Source organism: Kogia breviceps, chromosome 1 (assembly GCF_026419965.1).
Source record: "Kogia breviceps isolate mKogBre1 chromosome 1, mKogBre1 haplotype 1, whole genome shotgun sequence".
In the NCBI taxonomy this organism is placed as follows: Eukaryota; Metazoa; Chordata; class Mammalia; order Artiodactyla; family Physeteridae; genus Kogia; species Kogia breviceps.
Window position 1 is genome coordinate 121,283,388 of NC_081310.1, and position 20,415 is coordinate 121,303,802.

Here is a 20,415-nt window from a genome sequence, read left to right on the forward strand (position 1 = left end):
TTGTTCATAAAAACTAATTCTCAAAGATCTGTTCTTTGAGAACCAAAATTCTGTAGCCTTTTTTTTTTTTTTTTTTCAGTAAGTGGTAACACTGCTGATAGTGAGTGAGCAATGGTAGGAAATAATGTGAGGGATGGAAACAGTTTAAAATCAAGAAAAAAAAAAGAATGGAAATGGTTTGTTGTGAAGAGAACAAGACACACAATCCCACCCCTCCTCAAGCTTTCAACATTTTAGTTCCTACTATATGCTAGACATTAGAAATCAACAGAGAGTAGACTTATGTCACTTTTACCTTTAGCACAAACTTCAATGGTATGACATATACTTGATGTTTTGCTGCTTATTTTTGCTGTCATCTCTTTGCCCTTTTGAAAATTTTCTTACTGTTTTCAAACTTTATTTTGGGTCAGTCAAAATTATAGTTTTGTTAAATTAGAAACAAAGAGTTTAGTACACAGTAAACCAAATATTTGAGAAACTCTACTGCATTATTCTTTGCATCCTAAAGGGGATAGAGGACACTTCCAATGTTTAAACAAAAAACAGTAACAATAAAAAATTTATGTTGGATATCAGGAGAGGTACTTTTTAGAAAAAAATTTATTATTTTTAAATTTTCCCCCTTGGCCACACTGCTTGCAGGATCGTAGTTCCCTGACTGGGGATTGAACCCGCGCCCTCGGCAATGAAAGCAAGGAGTCCTAACCACTGGACCAGCAGGGAATTCCCAGCAAAGGTACTTTTTAAATGGTTTTTATCAATAACAAAACACCCATATTAAACATAGGTAATCTTTGATGATAATAATTATTAGCAGAGCAGTATGTAAGAAAGTCAAAGATTCTAAGAATAAGAAAAAACAAGGGCCAAAGCAATACGCTCCTCATGGTGAAATGTCAGATATTCCTAAGTGTGCCCAAGCAGTAAGATTTGTCCTCTGAAGTACTTACAAGGAAAAAAGAAAGAAAAGAATGGAAGGAAGGGAGGGAGAGAAAAAAGAGGGGATATGTGAATATCTCATTCATAGTCCATTTCTGACAGTTACTAGATTCAAATGTCTAGAATAGTACCTGGTGTATCTAATGTATCCCAAACATCTAGAATACTTGTTGAAAGACTGATCAATGTGTGGTTTGAGATTAAGTGCACCAGACTCCATGAGGAAATCACCTACAACAGATTCTAAAAGATAGTATTATAACATGTTTTAAAATCAGGATAGCTGGCAAATACCAGCATTATAGAATTTACAATTTAAACACAAATATGGGGACTGAAGGTAGAGGGTGGGGAAGAGTATTGCTCACAGTTTAACTTTTTTTTTTAATAAGTAGGCAAAAATTAGGTTTAGAGATCCAAAATTCATTCAAATTAGGGCTTAAAATACCTCTGTGCCATTTCTATATTCAATTTTAAATCCCTTCAGTATTTGTGAGAAAAAATAACTTTACTCTTACCTTTTGTACTGGAACTTGACATTCTGATTCTAACACCACTGTGTCATTATCACTGGACTGATGCATCACAGTTAGGCCATTCAAGCATTGTTCAGGATCATCTGGATGCACACATTTTTAGAATAGCAGTCAAGTTATTTCATCTTGATTCTCCAGAATTTGACATTTCCACCCCCCCAGGTCAGAAACTATGAAAATAAAATAACTAGTTTTTTTACGCTTAATTTTGGCGTATTCTTAGTTGGAGAATTGTAATACTGTAAAATAAACATTTTCACTTGAAATTTTACCTCCTTTATTTCTTTTATTTTTCTTCTTCTTCTTTTTTTTTTTTTTGTCAGCATAAAGTATAGCTGATATTGTGGCTCACCTACCAAGACCTATTTTAGCTTTCCCCATGGTACAGCAGTCTTTCAGCTTGTAAATTGACCTCAGCTCCAGAGATGGGTCTTCATTGGCGAAGCTAATTATGGTAATCCTACCCCTACACCAGGGAATCACTTAGAAAAGGCCCTTAAACCACTGTAGGGCTTCCAGGGAAAGAGCCAAACTGGTAGCCAAATTGAGAACAAAGAAAATACAAAGAATTGAAGAACGAAGATACCAGACACCTAAACTACCCAGTGGGGGATAGGAGTAAGAAATGCAAAATGTTGTTTGACTCTGAGGTGAAGAGAACAAACCACACAATCCTGTTGACTGTAAAGATTTCATACAAATATTTCATTTATTACAGGTGAAAATAATTTCAGAAATAGAGCTTGAGCCTTTGTCAAACATGTCTTAATGACTGACCTATTTCTGGACTACAATATGTATGATAACAAAATTCCTTGTGTAAGCCAGTTTGGAGCTGAATTTTCTGCATTTGTGACCAAAAGCATCCTGGTGTATGAAACTTAATTAGGTCATTTCTGTTTCAGTTCTCTCCAGCTCTTGTCTATAGGTCCTAACTAGTAGCAAAAGGACAGAAGAGAAAAATGGAAACTTGAGTTGCTATCTTTTTGTTAATTGGCTCAAGCTCATAAAATCCTGGCCACTTAGAGTTATAGGAACTTACGTTTAAGCTCCTATCACCCATCAATTCCTTTGATTCTCTGGCTAAATCACACTAGTTGAAGGTGAGGCTTGAAGAAGGGAGGAACTCTAAAGGATAGGAGTGAGCACAGGAGGGTGAGACAAAACAGTCAGTGGACGGATGAAAGAAAGAACAAAGTATAAATTTGTGTGTTCCTACGTGGCCCAATGCACCTATTTTCTCAGCTCAACAGGCAATGGAAAAATAGGGAGAAAAGGTCTAAGTACAGAACTACATCCCCTCTCTGCTTGGGATCAGATATTATTTAAGAAGTAGAAAGAGTATATATGTCAAGAGAAGTATATTCTAAACGACTCAGTTTGTTGACTCTAAGTTGGTAAGTGGTGACAGTGCCATTATCAAGAATTAAAGAGGAAAGATTTAAATGTAGGAATTAAAAGGGGGAAATTCAGTTTTGACATGCTGTATCTGACATGCCTATGTGCTGTTTAAGGTATTCAGTAGAGTTGTATAAACACGCCTGGGGTTTGGATGCTTGAGTTGTAAAAATGAGACTAGAAGTCATAGACTCCAAGAAGATCATCCAGGAAGGATGTATAGATTGCTGCCTTCCAACCTTTTACATGCCATAATAAGTAGAAAATGATCAATGTATGGCATACCTGGGTAAATGGGAGGTCTGCTCCAAGCCTATTGCTATGAGAGCTGAGGGGGAGGTCCTAGCTTAGTAAGCCTATGCTTTGGAATATGGCTAGAAAAGCCTGGAGTAAAGTAAAAAGAGGCTTAAGGATGTAACTCAGAGTATTATCAACATTAAAGGTAGGCAGATAAAGTAGGTGTCTGTAAAGAACATTCAGAAATGGGATGATCAAGAGAAGAGTGTCACAGAAGCCAAGGGAAGTGTGTCAAGGGACCAACTCTCTGAAAAACATTTTCATATGGATGCCCTCTGGCACCTCAAAACACTACAAAACTCATCTTTCCTCAGACATCTGTTCTTCATCTGTGTTCCAGGTCTGTTAACCTGGACCAGTATCCAGCCACTATCCTCTGAGCCACCAAAGCTTATACACCCCTTTGTTATTAAAACCCAGCATATATTCATCTTTTGCAGACCTGCTCACTCCACTCTTGTGATTTCTTTCAACTATACCTTTTTCTTTCTTTCCATCACTTAGTTTTTTTGTACTCCTGCAACAGCCCAGTTGGTCTTTTCCTTCTCTGGTCTCTGTTCCCCATCTCTCCAACTGACCTACACAATACTGGCAGAGTAATTACACTGAAGCACACTCTGTTCAAAAAATCTTCATTGGCTCCCCACGACTATACTATTACAATTAAGTCCAAAAGTCTCTAGGTATTGAGGCTCTTTATGATCTGAACCTGATCTACCTTTCCAAATTTATTTCCCTGTATCCTATTTATCCAAGCAAAGCTTTAATCACATTGAATTACTGGTCACCTAAATACCCTCATTCATGTTGTTCCCTCCATCCAAAATGCCTTTTGATCCCACTATACATCAATACACATCTTTCAAAGAGATCAGGTAATTCTGCCTTCCTCATCTTCTTAAATTTCATTTTTGGTTCTTTTAGGGCACATTATTTTAATTTTTAAAAAATTTTATACACACAAATATCCACAGACATATTTATTTATTTGGTTGCACTGGGTCTTAGTTGCAGCAGGTGGGCTCATTAGTTGTGGCATGTGAACTCTTAGTTGCAGCATGCATGTGGGATCTAGTTCCCTGACCAGGGATCGAACCCAGGCCCTCTGCACTGGGAGCACAGAGTCTTATCCACTGCGCCACCAGGGAAATCCCTATTTTTACTTTATATACCAGTTGTTTACTTCTCCTACTAGATGGCAAACTGCTTGATTTACCTTTTCATTTGCCATGTTAATTCACATTGATGTGACAGCATAAGTTTTTTTTAAAAAAAAATTCTTAATACAACTGAGTGAAGATTTTTTTTAAGAGCTGTGGAAGGATAAATTACAAAGATAAGTTTAGTAATCCTTCATGACTAAAAACTTCAACTTATTTTAAGGAAAAAAAATTAGACATCTTCCAATTCATGTGGAGATGATGGCAGAGGTTTTGAAGAAAACTGATAACACTTAAAACTTCAACTTCTTAAATATTTATGTACTCTTAACATTTTTGCCAAACTACAAGAAAACTTCAGTAAAATTTTATTTTACTTTTGTTTAAAGGTTTAACCAAAAATTTATTTCCACCAAGATTAAACTCCAGAAAAGTAAAATTCTATATACATTTTATAGCTTATATGTATTTGCAGTTTCCCTTGGGCATAGTGCCACCTACAGTTGGCAAATGCAAACCACTTTGGTTCTGAAAAATCTGCTTAAGTGCAGTAGAACAGCCCTTCGGCATCATCCAAAAGTTTCCCTTTACACAATATTGTTACTTACAATCACGTATAAACAGAAATTGAAGGAATACAAGAAACGGATCCCGACCGAAGATTTAGATATTTAAAGCCTGACTTTTCATAGATAGGACGTTTTCTTAAAATAGGAACAAAAAGACCATCTTGACTGCATTCTTTCCATTTTTTTTTGTTGTTGTTGTTTTTGGAGGGCCTCCCACTGTTGTCTCTCCCGTTGCGGACGGAGCACAGGCTCCGGACGCGCAGGTTCAGCGGCCATGGCTCACGGGCCCAGCCGCTCGGCGGCCTGTGGGATCTTCCCGGACGGGGCACGAACCCGTGTCTTCCCGGACGGGGCACGAACCCGTGTCCCCTGCATTGGCAGGCGGACTGTCAACCAATGCGCCACCAGGGAAGCCGTCTATTATTTTTCAATGTCTTTATTCTTCTTCATAGCTATCCCTATCATTCTCCTATAAACTTACTATAATGAAAACAGCAACTTTTCCCTACTCTGGTTCTTTCCGATTGACGTTCAAACACGTTCAAATCTCGCCGATTTCAAAATTCAAAACAAAACAACCTCTCTCCCAGTCTTAAAAAAACAAAAACAAAATACCTATCTTCCTGTTAAAGCCACAGCTATCTTCCCATCCTCTTCAATAAAATTCTTGAAAGACTGGTTTACATTCAGATTCCATTACTCTCAATTTACAAGAATCTGCTTCTGTCTCAATCACAATAGCCATAAAAGAAGCTTTTGTTAAAGCAAAAAAATCTCACATTGCCAATTTTAATCTTCTCTCCTCATTCCTCATGGTACTTTAAGGCTTTGTATATAGTAGGACATGATCGTCGTGATGATGATTTCCTTCGAAAAACGTATCTCCTGGGCTTCTATTATACCATTTTTCCTTTTCCTCATAGCTTTGATTACCTCTTCTTTTAACTTATTAATTTCTTCTACTTTTACTGAGGGAGTTTGGATACCCAGAATTTTGTCCTTGACCTTTCTCCTCCTGCTCTGTACATTTTCCTTCATTCTGATGGCTTCAAGTAGCTTCTACATATTGGTAATTCCTAACTGTAGTTCTTGTTACACCCTATTAGTTCCAGAAACCTATTTCTAGTTATATATTTCCAATTAGATATTCTGCAGCATCTTAAACATGTCCAAAATGAACAGTGTTTCTTATTTTCAAGCCAACTGTTGGATAATACTCTGGTAAGACACTTATTCTAATAAAGCTTAGTAATTCTGCCACAAAAATATCTAATTTAGCCACATCCTTTCTGTACTTACTGCCTTTGTTTTGGTCCTCATAATTTCTTTCCTAGCTGCAATCTCTTCCTAATGTAAAATCTGATTTTGTTATGCTCTTGTTTGAAGCTACTTTCTGTGTGCAAAATAAAAGATCCAAATGTAGCACTGGTATTTAAGGTAATTTATGACCTAGAACAACTACATCTTCAGTTATTCTCCTGAGTACCTTGAAAATATTTTTCCAGAAAAGAATGGCTATAAACATTTCATACTTTGGATCTTTGTTTATACTTCTTCCTGGGATGCCGCCCTGTGTTGCCTCAGATATTTTCTCTCTTGATCTCCACTCCTTCTCCAGAGTCAAAAGCTGTAACTCTAGTTAAATGCAAAATGGAATACTCAAACACAGAATAGTAGAGAGCTTTAACTGGAAGCAATAAAGGAAGATCAAAACTTCTGTGTTCCTCCTAATCTGTGCTTCAGTAAAACAGCTTCGAAATTTCTTCTGTTTTGGAGAAATCCCTGCCACTGGAAGGCCAGGGAGCAGTCTAGACAGAAGGAGACATGGATATGGAATATTCACATCTGCCTCTGTCTAGGCCTGAATACATTTGTGTCTCAAAGTTCAGGCACTCCATAAGCTGGGCTCATCACTATCAGAGAAGTATGCTCCTGTGCCACACATCCCCAGGAGGATCAGGCTGAGAAAGGTGATACGTTCACTTCTTTTTTTTTTTTTTTCGGTACGCAGGCCTCTCACTGTTGTGGCCTCTCCCATTGCGGAGCACAGGCTCTGGACGCGCAGGCTCAGCGGCCATGGCTCACGGGCCCAGTCGCTCCGCGGCATGTGGGATCTTCCCGGACCAGGGCACGAACCCGTGTCCCCTGCATCGGCAGGCCGACTCTCAACCACTGCGCCACCAGGGAAGCACAAAAGGTATGTGCATTTTTTTTTTCTTTGCGGTACGCGAGCCATGATACGTTCACTTCTGATAAGACTAACAGATAAGACATTTATAAAATCAAATGAACCTAACAATATAAAAATTTCCAGTTTTAGAAGATGTTTTTGGTAAATAGGAACCACCACTAGGCAAGTATTTCTAGCCCAAGTTTCCTTAACTGTAAACTGTTTTTAATGTTTATAACTTTATTTCTCTACCTATAGAATCTCTATCTTTTCCCTATTCTAATCTACCTTTCCAACCCACACAGACATTATGGAAATTAGAGCAACATTTCGCAAGTCTGCTCAGAGCTTGCTAGGAGCTATGGCAGTGACAGGTTTTTATGTATGGCTAACATGCCAATGTATATAATCTGTATGAAAGTAAGCTGTGTGTGAACTGCACATACAATTTTCTTTCATTCAAATGTAATGAGTACTTTGGGGTATAAAGCATATGCTTCAGGGATTATTTCTAACCTGGAATTTACTAGTTATGATTTTCAGTATTCCAGATACATAACATTTAAGACAATCTTGGCATTTTCATTTAGAAGTCAGTTGTTCAATCACAGTCATTTACTTCTTAATTTCTTACCTGAAAGAGACAGAATTTGTAAAGGTGAAATGTTTTCCACACTCTGTAAACGTTCTGATTCTTGATGATTAAATACTAACTGGTGGTGATTTGGTGGTGTTCCACCTGAACATGTAGTCTGATGAACCAGGCTAGTTTTCCCAGAGGTTGTATATTGCACAGAAGATTGTATCTGCTAAGACAAAGTTAAACAAAACTATCTTTCAGAGCTTTAACCACACAAGAAGTATAACTAAGAAAATAGAAACACAAGAGGGTAGAATATAATTTAATACTGTCTTTGAATATATTAAATTGTCACACAAATTTATAAGGTATAAATATCACTATCTTACAAATGAGAAAACTAAGGTTTAGAACGATTAAATAACTTGGCCATCATAGCTTATAAGCAGAGTCAAAGTCTATGATCTTAGTTGCTAGTACACATAGACTTATACATATGTTATTAAAACAGTGTTGCTTATTTTCAAATGCTTCCCTGTGATCTACTGAAAATAAAAACTGAGCTTTTATACCAAATCTAGAGACTAATCCGCTTTCTTTACCCCTTTTTCCTTAGTGAATTATAGATATAAAAGGAGGGGGTGTTTAAAAAAAGAATCACATGATGGTTGAGCCATAGACTATCAACAAATTCTGATTCTGAACTCTGTTAACTACTTATTAAGAAAAAGTATATTATAATAGCTAATATTTAGTTAACACAATGTGCAAGGCACCAGGGTAAGCCTTTTATATAGTTCTTAATTTCTCACACTAATCCTACGAGTTTGGTATAATTAGTATCCCCATTTACAGTTTACAGTAGGACTTAGATATAAGGAAGGTAACTTAACCTAAAATCTCACATCTGTTCAGTGGCAAGCTAAGTTACAGTACCAAAGCCCAGGTACCTTATCTACTAAGCTCTGAGTTATAGATAGTACAGAGATGAATAAGACAATCTTCCTTCTCCATCTAATAAAGGGGTTAGAGTGAGTGAGTCAATAAGGCAAGTGTATGAATACCTATGCTAGTTTGAATAGAACAAAGGGCATAGGAATGTTTATCCTAACAATAATACAGACCCAAGCCCAAAGCTTAAAGGCAAATGCTGAGGTTTAAATCAGCAAAACAACACTTTCTGAAAGACACAAATATGTGCATTTATTCATGATCCTATAAATATATTTCCTCTTTTGTCTTAAATGAGCATTTTGTTCTTCAGTGTTGACACTGAAAAAACTCAGTCACAAACAGATCATAAAGATAGCATTCTATGTGCTATGTAGTGAGAATTATTCCAAAGTTTGTTCATAACTTGACATAATTTTCTGATTCTGCTAATACCTATGACAGACAGATCATCTGGATCTTCCTTCCACTCAAAAACCTTTGAGAGCTCACGCCTACCTAACAAATTAAATATTAACACTTTATCAGGTGTGCAAAGCCCTCCCTATTATATCTCCAAAGCCAACTAATCCCATACAAACACCCTCTGCTACCATATTTCCCTGAACACACCTCCTGTGCTTTTTTTTGCTCTCTTATTGCTACTACCTCTGTTTAAAAAAGTAAGTTCCTAATCAGCATGTCAATATACTAACCATTTCTTCCCTTTCCCTATAATTTAAAACCCATTTTAAGCATTCCCTCCTTCAGGCAGTATATATATATTCCTCCTTCATTTTCTCAATAAATAATGAATATAGATGATTATAGCACTAATCATACAATCTCTTAACTGTATGATTATATCTCTTCTCACAACTAAGAGATCCTTCAAGACAGTATTATTTATGTTGTATTTCCCCTAACCTAGAGTTAGATGTTGTTAAGTAAGTTTACAATTTAATAAAAGGTATACACCTGTAATTCTATATTTGGGGTGGGTACAAAGGATTAAAAGTTTTAAGAGGATTAGTAGTAAAAGATAAAATTACCAAATTAGTAGTAAAAGATAAAATTACTTTTATCCTTTTCAAAGCACGTCAACTACTAATCAAACATAGGTGTGCTAAAAGTGAATAGTTGGTAATTATAAGCTTTATCTTTAGAACTCTCACTACCATTCCCCTACTACCTTTTCTGGAGAAATTCCACCTTACTGTGCATACCCTACTGTACGCACATGCGGACACCAAGACCTTCTCTCTGTATTTAGACTCTCAAGACTAAGCTGATATTTCTATAATTTGTTCTACTTACCTGTTTGACTAAATCATTAAAAAGTCACATCTTGTTAGAAAAATGTAACCAAATCATTTCACTATTCAATCTTCTTTACAAAGAAATATTTGAACATTTAGGTGACAAATTAAAATAAGTGACAACTCTTCATGTAAATAAAATCAAGAACAATTTTAAAGAAAGCTACTACTATACCAGTGAGCTATAACCTACATAATTTTAAAATTCTAAGGTAAAAATGAAGAATTAACTTACCTTTACTTTCTCTTTAGAAGTAGAATCATTCTGTTTTACTCCAGTAAATTTAGGAAACATTTCTGCAAACGTATATAAATATCTTAATATTTGCCAACTTAAAACATTACCATCATCTAAATTACAAATTTTTTCACATTAGAATGAAAGTGATGATTTTAAGAAAATGGTCAACTTCCTAACTCAAGAAATTCTTATATTTATAAACTTTTTTGCCCTCTTGGAATCAGTCAAAATTTCTAAAGGGATACTTGCTTTGAAAAGGGATATTTTCTTTTTCACATAATGGAATAAATATCCCCTCACAAATTTTAATTTGGATTATTAGGCAAAAAGAACAATGTGTTACTTCAGAGTAAAGAGCTTGAATAAGCGACAGTTTAAAAAGAAACAAGTTACAACAGAGATAAGGGTTTAAACAAGTAGTACCAATTATACTAAAATCATCTTTAGCCAAGTAGCCATTAAGAGGCTTAATTAAAATAATTGAGAATTTACTACAAGAGAAGGGTATGTCATTTTCTGTGAGAATACAGTCTTTTTTTAAAAGTGAAGCTATTTGATTATACATGATAAAGTCTGCTCTGCTTGCTAAGCATTATAATAAAGATCCCATCTAATTAATACTCTGTTTACTTCCGAGCTATCTGGCAGGTTCAACTACATAGAAACAAATAGGTTTTATAGTACCTCCTTTACCTTTAGAAATACCTTTACAGATGACACTGGCAGCAAAGTAGATATAAAAAGAGATCTCTCTGACATGGTGCTCATAGGTTACTGTTTCTTGATCCTACAATTGATTCTGGTGCTATCCTCCCCAGTAAGAAGCCTAAGTCAGTGTGGTAAAGCACCAAACTGCTAGTTAATGCCTTGATTCACCTCTCTAGGCCAGCTTTCATGAGCCTCCTGAGCATTATTTGCCTCAGGCTTCAGGGCACCAAGGCTGGTCAACAGCAGGTCTTTTTCAAACTTAAAACATTCTAATTTTAATAATTACCTTCTGCCTCCTGAAATGCCATCAGTTTCCACTGGATGTGTTACTGCTCTTTCCTAAAATGTTTGATGCTGGACAGTTAAAATTGCTAAGTGCCACTCAACGATGTGCTTTAATTTAAAGAATTCAAGTATTTAAAATGACATGGACCATCTTAAGGTCACTCCACTAAGTATTATTTTAAGTGTTGGGGGTTAGGTGGAAAGGGGAAGGGAAGAAGACAGACTGCAAAGATTGAGGGTATAGATCCAGGTAGCTTTCACATTTAGGGGAGAAATTATGATTTCAGCTTTGATCAACAACAAAAAAAACCAGACTTCATTAATACGATCATATAATATATGTACATCTATACATCTGTCTTAATTATCCAAATATGCACCTAAACAAATTATTCAGTGATATAAACTCTTAACTACAGTAAAAATACAACATACCACATTAGTGTTCTGATGAAAAATTCAAGGGCATTATCTTAGTTAGTTCTCTGACATAAAACTAAAGCTCAGGGCTATTATAAAAACTAGGACCTCAAAATCTAAAAAACACTAGCAAAAGGCATCAAAGATTTTTAATTAAAAAAAAAAACACCAAATACAGTATGCCTCAAAAAAGTCTTACAGACTATAGATAGATGAATAATGATAGCCTAAAACTCAGTATTTTGCTTCTCATTCTTCTCTTATGTAGCTGACTTTCCAGGAACATAGTAAAATAAAACTGCATATTTCTGTTTATTTATGAGTTCCTGGCCTTTGGAATTAAAAGGCAAACATACACATTTTCACTATCAAGCTTAAGACCACATTTCAATAAATGAAGAAGCCCTACCAGGTCTTACAAACATTAATAAAACTGAGCACTTTAGTGACAACACACACGCTTGTCAACTAACTTCACCAGGGATCTGTGATAATATGTATACCAATCTTGTGAGGATCCAATTGGATAAAATATGTTAACTACTAAACAAATGAGTATTTTGCACATTATATAATGTGTTTTATTTTCACAGCTTCCCCAAAACCTCAATATAAAACTCTGATTGGAAAGCTTCCATTTCAAACTAAGCAAAAATTTTAATCACAGAATCAAGAAAAAGAGAGAGATCTGGCATCAAATATTTGATTGAAAGGTTTGTTAACCATCACCTATCAAAGCACTGAGATCAATGCTCCAGAGACACCAAATATTATCAGCAAGCCAGTACTGACTAAAAAATTTGATAAATTGAATATGAATATAATACCATACATAATGTAAAACCAGAATGTAATGCCATTACAGCAGAAAAAATTACTGAAGATTTTTAAATTAGAAAAACAAATCACACTTCTGTTGTATAGGACAGGGTACAGAAAAGTGATTGGAAGTTATTACCTTATTTTATAAGCAAGAAAGTATGTCCAGAGATGTTGAATGATTTGCCCAAGCTTATCACCTAATGTTCTATTGATAAAAATCAAGTACTTTGAATGAAAAAAATCTGCTCCCTTTAAAGAATGCTTTGGTATTTTGATTTAAGTGTGTGGTGCTTATATAATATAGAAGAACAAACTGATTATAAGCTGCCTCTTCCTTTTACCAAAGTAATTTTAACTAGAGTTTAGAAAGTGGAAACAAACAAATAAAAAACACCTACACTGATGATTCTCAAACACTGCAGCACATTAGTCACATGGGATACATTGTTTTGTTTTTGTTGTTTTATTTTTGGCAACACCACATGAGATCATAGTTCCCGGACCAGGAATCAAACGTGGGCCTCCTGCATTGGAAGGGTGGAGTCTTAACTACTGGACTGCCAGGTAAGTCCACACATGGGATAATTTGAACACTACATTTAACTGGCCCCACTCTCCATTCAATTCAGATTTGGACACTATTTTTTAAAGTTTTACAGGTGATTCTAATGTACTGCCAAGGTTGAGAAACACTATTCTAGACAGCCTGTTTATTCAGTAAGACCCAGTTTGAACAGAAAATTTTTAAATGCACATGACAAAGTTCATCCCTATTTCTAAGACTCATGGCTCAAGTACAGACCTCAATATATGCAAGTTTTAAATCAAGCCTGAGTCCTTGAATTTATCCTTCTGGGGCTTTAAAAACACTCTAATTGATGAGAAACGAATGAAAGTTTAAAATATTTAAATGATGAGTACTAATCATTTCTCTTAAACGTTCTAGCTTGAATGATGAAAAGTACTCCAAACTGTCACTTCATATTTCCTACATTTACTAAACCATTCTCCCCCTTAAAAGGTAAAATAAAATCTAAACTTGAACAAAGCTTGTCCTTTTTCCCTTGCATAAAAAAAAAAAGCATCATCGTCACTTCTACAGAAGATGTGGATTGTAGTACTAAAGAGAAATGGTTATTTTACTCCTACTTTAAGTCACCATAATTAAGAAAGTTTTTTAAAAAAGGAACAATTGTTACTTAAAGAATTTCATAAATTTCACTTTCAGAACATTACACTGAAGCCAATAAAAGCAAAACGTCCAAAATATGAAGTGACAAATTCACTTTGTCTTAACCAGGTAACGAATTGATGCCATAACCATTCAATTTATTTGTGTATAACTGTTTTAAGAATTGAAATGATAATCATTCCTGAAAAATATTCTATTCCACACTAATTAAGTATCTGAGCTAACATTTAGACAGTTCCTGAAGTTATTTCCTACAAGGATAGAATCAAAAAAGCACTATTACCTATGAGCTGCTCCATTTGATGGTTTCTCAGTAATATTATTAAATCTGTTAATATTTCTCCTTATTATATCACTCAAGATAGCCAACCTTGTTGAGCATTAGAAAACTCTCAATTGCTTGTGTGTACATTCTAGCACAGCCTAGTTAACATAGGATATATGTATCTGGAATTCATTGTATTGTCAAGCCTCATTTATATCTTTGATCTGGCATTTAATGATATTTTGGGTTATGAAAAACAGTTTAGAAAGGTTTTATATTTATACCAACGTTTAATCATTGCTCTTGTTTTTTAGATAGGATTTTATTTTATTTACTTATCTATCTATTTACTTATTTATTTATTTGGCTGCGCCTCACTGCTTGTGGGATTTTAGTTCCCCACCAGGGGTCGAACCCAGGCCCTTGGCAGTGAAAGTACAGAGGCCTAACCACTGGACTGCCAATTTAAACGGCAAAATCGAATCACATTGAAATGTGCAATTAAGTACTGCTTCTAGCCCACAGATTTCTTGATTATAGTTTTCAAAGATTTGGGATTTCATTACAAGTCTATCTCAGAACTGATTTAGTATCTTGTTTGAAATTATAACTAAAGAAATTTTAAAATAAATCTTTCCTTGGAACTTACTGCTCTGCCATTTAATTAATCCTATTTAATGAAGCAGAATTACTTCATATTTTTCAAACATGTATAAAATAAGGTTTAAGATTACATAGAACATAATAATTAATGTGTAAACAGCTCTAACACTATTTATAACATTTAAATGTTTTTCACAGATGTCACCCTTAAAACATTTCAGCATACCTAAACAGAATAATATTGCAGTAAAGAGAGCAACTCATAATACAAGAAAACTATAGAAGAACCTTAAGAGTCAATACTATTAAAGAATTTCGAAAAGTTAATTTAGAGGGCTGTCCTTGATAACAGAAATTATAAAAGATTGTGACTTGGTTAAGAAAACTGTATACAGTCTCAAGTTGCTATAAAAATCCAGGAAGACAGGTATTAAAAAATAGATCAAGAAAAAATTACTGAAGATCAATATCCTTCTATCAGAAAAGAATTTCTCACAGAAGCTTTCAGAAAAGATTCCACTATTAAAATTTGGGGGAAATGAAATTATATGCATATGTCCTATTTTGAATAATCAAAACTCTTATTTAACCAGAGTTCTGATAATCAAGATATTCCTATTTTAAGTTTCAGCTCATGACAAATCGTAATAAATTTTAAAGTTACAAAATCTTATTTACATTTTCAGTTAATTTTTACTTATGTAACAAAGTTTTTGCTAATATATCTAATTTTCACAAATTATATTTTCTCCACAGCCCCACTTCCCCTCACCCTGAAACTTAGATTTGGGATTTGTCATCTGCTTCTTGATAATGTCATGTGCATAATTAAGAATGGTAGATGCTTTGCTTATTTTTACAATAGGTATAGCTATTGATATAGTCTGAATTAATTATTTTTCACAATTTGCAGTCCTTTTACTTATAGTTTTTGTTGTTCTCAGGAAAGTTAAAAAAAATGCTGTTAGCTTACACACTAGAAATCAAGAGCCTTACAGTATTTTAATGGGTACAACTGAAGTTAACAGGAGAAAAGGTCCTGTTGCTTCATTTACTAATTTATTTTATTAAGCAAAGAGATAATTGTTCTTTCCCCGTTAAGGTAAGCATTGCATTTGCAACTTATAACCTACATATACAGTGTTTTTCCAATGAAGTATGTAGTTGGTTCATAAAACAATGAAAATTTCAAAGATAAATGATAACTCATACTATCCTATCATATTAGTAGAGAAACTGACCTTAGTGTCACAAACCTATACATTATCCATAAAGTAGATTGAAATATAAAAATTTGCTACCTTGATTTTAACAGTGTTTTAAAAAACATCCCCAGTTACTTGGAAAAGATGATATCAAACAAGAATAAAATAAAATAAAATAGTCATAAAATAAAAATTAAATAGTGTTTTAAAATCAGAATTCTGAGGCTGTTATTCTGCTAGAAAGTTAGGAAAACATAATATATATTACACTATTTTAAGAACACAATAGATGAAAAACATTCTTTCCTTCAAGCAACATATTGGAAGATTCTATCAGAAACTGATAATTCAAATTAAAATTAAGGTACTTCACTGAAGCACTCTGAAGTGCTTTTATGCTAATACTCAAGGTATTTATTGATCAGTAGTCAATATATAATTAGATAATTTAATAAGCGTTTTATTCTACAAATAAAAGACAAAGTGCTCTAACTTATTAGGCCATAAATTCTTTATTAGATGAAATTACAAATGCTAGTCACAATTTAAAATACTAAATGCAAATTAGAGTTTTTTCAGTACTTTTTTATGCTTAAAAAGTCAACTATTAGAAAATAATGTATAATCTGAGTCCTAAATTTATTTAAAAATTTTCTAGTGTGACAAATTTCAACAAAAAAATTCTGTTTATTCTAACAAAAATGTTTACCACTATATACTTCAGAAATGTAAAAACAAAATGCAGACATCAGCACCACAAATTAAAGAGAACCAAAAGTGAAACAATGTACTGCAAGGCAGCAGACCCTTACCACCGGACTGAAATAAGAGGGATATCCTTACAAATGGTAAGAATTCCTAATGTGACAATTTTCTGTGTGGGATGTTTTAAAGAGAGCTGAATTTCATGACAAACAAGAAATGTCTCACTTAAAATAAAGCAAAATTTTAGGCCTGGAAGTGCCATGTATATGAATGTGCCCTTTGGTGAACAATGATGGAATGCCTCTGCCAAGTCTGCATCCTGGGGCAGCGATTACCTGTCAACTACACAACCATCAGTGCAAAAGTATAAAGGAAACATGAATGCCTTAAGCTTGATATAGTTGATGATAAACTATATAAGGTAACATGGTACTTTAGCATAACTGAGAATCTGAATTTAAAGTACATTTTTCTATAAATGGACGATAATCTACAGTGAAGAAAACACTGAAGTGAAAAAAATCTGCTTTACACGTTTTCTGGGATGACTGGTTTCTTAATTCAAAATGATTATTCAATTCAGAATATATTGTCACAACAGAAAACACTTTGCAACATTAGAGTGACTTGATATATCAGAGAATAAAGTGAAAGATGTCCTCAAATAATCTTTTATTAAAAAGTGAAAATCACCATTTTATTCTGTGCTATTTTTTGGTATAAGGATTTGATATTATATATCAGACTATCCCACCTTTAGTAAATTATTTTCAGCATTACAAGCCTGTAAGTCACATATGTATAATATGAAGTTTCACTTTACACAGTATCTCTTTTAAGGAGAATAGTTCAGATTGTCAACATGCAATTAAATAATAAGTGTGGCATCCAAACCATAGATTCTGGGTAAGTAACAAACATTTCTTCAAACGATAAGTCTCAATACTACAAGAAAAATATTTTCCCACAAGCAGAGGTACACTTAAGGGGACAGCTAACCTGATTTGGAATCACTGCTGTCTGAAGAACTTGAATCACTGCTACTACTTTCAGACTCTGATGAGCTACTGCTGCTGCTACTTTCACTCAGTTGGGAACCACTTCCAATGACCTTGGATGATTGAGTTTTCTCAGCTACAAAATACAAAAAGACATTAAAAATGGCAGACATTAGGCACTTCCCTGCTGGTGCAGTGGTTAGGAATCCACCTGCCAGTGCAGGGGACACGGGTTTGAGCCCAGGTCCGGGAAGATGCCACAACTACTGAGCCTATGATCTAGAGCCGGCGAGTCACAACTACTGAGCCCGTGTGCCACTACTTCTGAAGCCCACGTGCCTAGAGCCCGTGCTCCGCAACAAGAGAAGCTACCGCAACGAGAAGCGAACACACCGCAACGAAGAGTAGCACCCACTCGCCGCAACTAGAGAAAGCCTGTGTGCAGCAACAAAGACCCAAAGCAGCCAAAAATAAATAAATGTATTACTTTTTTTATGCCAGACATTAAATAGTTACAGGAACATTTTGAAAACCGCTACTTACGTTTTGTTTGATGTTTTCTAGAATTTAACTGATTATTGACATCCTGTAACCGCTTTTCCAATTCTTGTTTTTTCTGTGAATGAAGTTCTTCTTTGGACTTCATTATTCTCTTACCTATGTGATTTAGGAGAAAAAAAAAGAGTGATTACAACCAAAAACGAACACAAATACCAGACTGATTTCTACTAATATAAAGAAATACATACCATGAGGTTTTAGTGGTCTTTTTCTTAGACATGCAGCAACATATTTTTCCAGTTCTCTCAGTGTTGATGCGTTCAGTGTTTCAAAGTCTATCTCTATCTCATCAGGGTTGGAATTTCTCAGTGAAGGCTCTTTGGACAGTATTATATGAACGACTTGCCCAAGTTTATCTCCAGGGAGTTTGTTTATATCCAAGCTTAACTGTCTTTTCTCATCATAGTTCATAGGTTTAGCATTATCTTTATCTTCAGATTTCGCAGCGAAGACCTGTTGTTTCCCCTTCTTTGGCTGACTGTAACAAAAGTTAAATTTAATCAAATATATTTTAGATAATGTTATTTTAATAAGGCATCATTAAAGATACTTACTTGCGCTTGGACTTTTCCTTTAATTTTATTTGCTTAAACTTTTTCCTTGGGTTTTCATCGCTGTTATCAATCTTTTCTTTTTTCTTTTCCTTTTTAGACTTCTCATTCTTTCTCTTTAGCTTATTGAAAGGTACTTGGGACAGAACCTCTAGCTGTTGATGAACAGCTTTAAGCTGATAAAGGAAAAATTCTTTAAACATTCATGGCTCTAAATAATTAAAGACAGTAGAAAAAAATGAAGGCACTCAAAAGTCAACAGTATCCTTTGTGAAATTCATTTCCTTCAGGCTGATATTTCATTTCACAAATTCATTATTTTGAAAGGCGTATGTTAAATTTCAAAGACTACCATGTACTCAACCCATAAACTTAAATATTCATCTAAAAACAGACCAAGAATCATTGATTTTTCCAGGCAGTCTTACGTCTTAAATCATTGATTTTTCAGGATTGAGCTCAAAGCAGGTTAACATTTTATCACAAAAGGTAACAAATGTTAAATAAAGATCTCATCCATAAACTATCCAGGTTATGTCATATAAATTGTTTCAATGAGAATCAACTCATTGTGATTAGGAATATAAATAACAGAATTTTAAGATGTATAGATTTCTGAGTAGGAAAAGACTATTAAACATTAAAAATGTGCCAATAAGTAAATAAAGTCACAGTTAACATGTGATCTAAATATAACAGCTTTTAATCTACAAATAGGATTTTATAATAGATCAGCAACAGCAGCAGCTCATAGAAAGAATATAAAAACTTTGTATCAATATAAACAACTACCTGCTCCTGAAGCTTTTCAAGACTCTGAGCTTGTTCATCTTCAGAATCACCAGAAGAGTTATCTGCAGAGGAAGCTTCACTACTCCTTTCTCTACCAAGGGTTTCTGTGGTATCTGTTTTGATGTAACATACAGGCATACTCTCAACAGGTTCATCTGGGATCTTTGCAAAATGCATTTCGAAAACGTCCTATAATGGAAAATCAGACTGTTAAGGTCTTCTGTGTTTCTGATTTAATGAAGCAATAACACCTTTTAAGAAAAGGTACATTACAGTGTCATTTTTTTTTTTTCCTGTCTGCACCTCACGGCTTACCGGATCCCAGTTACCCGACCAGGACTGAACTCGGCCCCCCCGCAGTGAAAGCACAGAGTCCTAACCACTGGATGCCAGGGAATTCCCTCAGTGTCATATTTTAATGAGAATTCTATTTTTCCTTGTGGTACTCATTTCACAATATATACATATATCATAATGTCGTATACCTTAAACTAATACAATGTCAATTATATCCCTATAAAACTGGAGGAAAAAAAGATTTACCAGAAATATAATAAGACTCATGCTTCCCTGCCTACCAACCTTAGCAACTTTTCTCCATTTTTCCAGGTAAGACAGACCTCTCAGATTATGTAGGGGAAGTCCTTTTAAGATCTCCTGCCCTGTGGCTGGTGCATCATTCTACTACTTCCCAATGGCTTAGCCTCAAAAGTCCTTGAGCCTTCCCTTCAGTGGGACACTGACTCCAGTCAACCCTCTCTCAGATACCTACTGTCCTCTCTTCCCTACTATTTCCCCAGTACCTCGTATATATAGGGCAGCTTCATTAACAGATTTACTATGGATACTATGCCTCAGAAAACAACCCCCACAATTTTAAAAGTATAAATTATGCTTTACTACTTGGTGGGGGTGGGGGGCGTATTCTTTATCTCTTGAGTTATGGTTCTAAAATTTTTAAACTATGTTCAGAGGAAATTCACTTTCACAGCACGGGTAAAAACTCACCTGAAGCATTCTTGCCATTGTAACTACTTCATGATCTGGAGGATTGTATTTGTAGCAATTCATAAACATTAATCTAACATCTGCAGCAAATTCATACACATTTTTATATTCTTGGTTATCCATTTTCACCTAAATTAAGGAAAAATTACAGGATTCAT

At 34.7% G+C, this 20,415-nt stretch overlaps 1 protein-coding gene and 1 long non-coding RNA gene across 3 annotated transcripts in view; one reads left to right on the top strand and one right to left on the bottom strand.

Annotated features, from left to right (window-relative positions):
• The window catches only part of LOC136794872 (uncharacterized), a 340,829-nt gene that overhangs the window by 30,897 nt on the left and 289,517 nt on the right, over positions 1 to 20,415 (top strand). The window contains exon 2 of the long non-coding RNA XR_010842290.1: positions 646 to 739. This is a non-coding gene — a long non-coding RNA (uncharacterized lncRNA). The remainder of the gene's footprint in view (positions 1 to 645; positions 740 to 20,415) is intronic.
• The window catches only part of BRDT (bromodomain testis associated), a 47,478-nt gene that overhangs the window by 15,931 nt on the left and 11,132 nt on the right, over positions 1 to 20,415 (bottom strand). The window contains exons 6-14 of one of the 2 annotated variants that reach the window (XM_059057541.1): positions 20,258 to 20,386; positions 19,250 to 19,438; positions 18,461 to 18,633; positions 18,095 to 18,384; positions 17,889 to 18,002; positions 17,347 to 17,481; positions 10,143 to 10,198; positions 7,707 to 7,881; positions 1,461 to 1,561 (exon numbers count right to left, since the gene is read on the bottom strand). In XM_059057541.1, the coding sequence (XP_058913524.1) occupies positions 1,461 to 1,561; positions 7,707 to 7,881; positions 10,143 to 10,198; positions 17,347 to 17,481; positions 17,889 to 18,002; positions 18,095 to 18,384; positions 18,461 to 18,633; positions 19,250 to 19,438; positions 20,258 to 20,386 (1,362 nt within the window). Of the gene's footprint in view, positions 1 to 1,460; positions 1,562 to 7,706; positions 7,882 to 10,136; positions 10,199 to 17,346; positions 17,482 to 17,888; positions 18,003 to 18,094; positions 18,385 to 18,460; positions 18,634 to 19,249; positions 19,439 to 20,257; positions 20,387 to 20,415 lie in introns of both variants that reach the window. The other variant, XM_059057546.2, reaches the window with a different exon arrangement.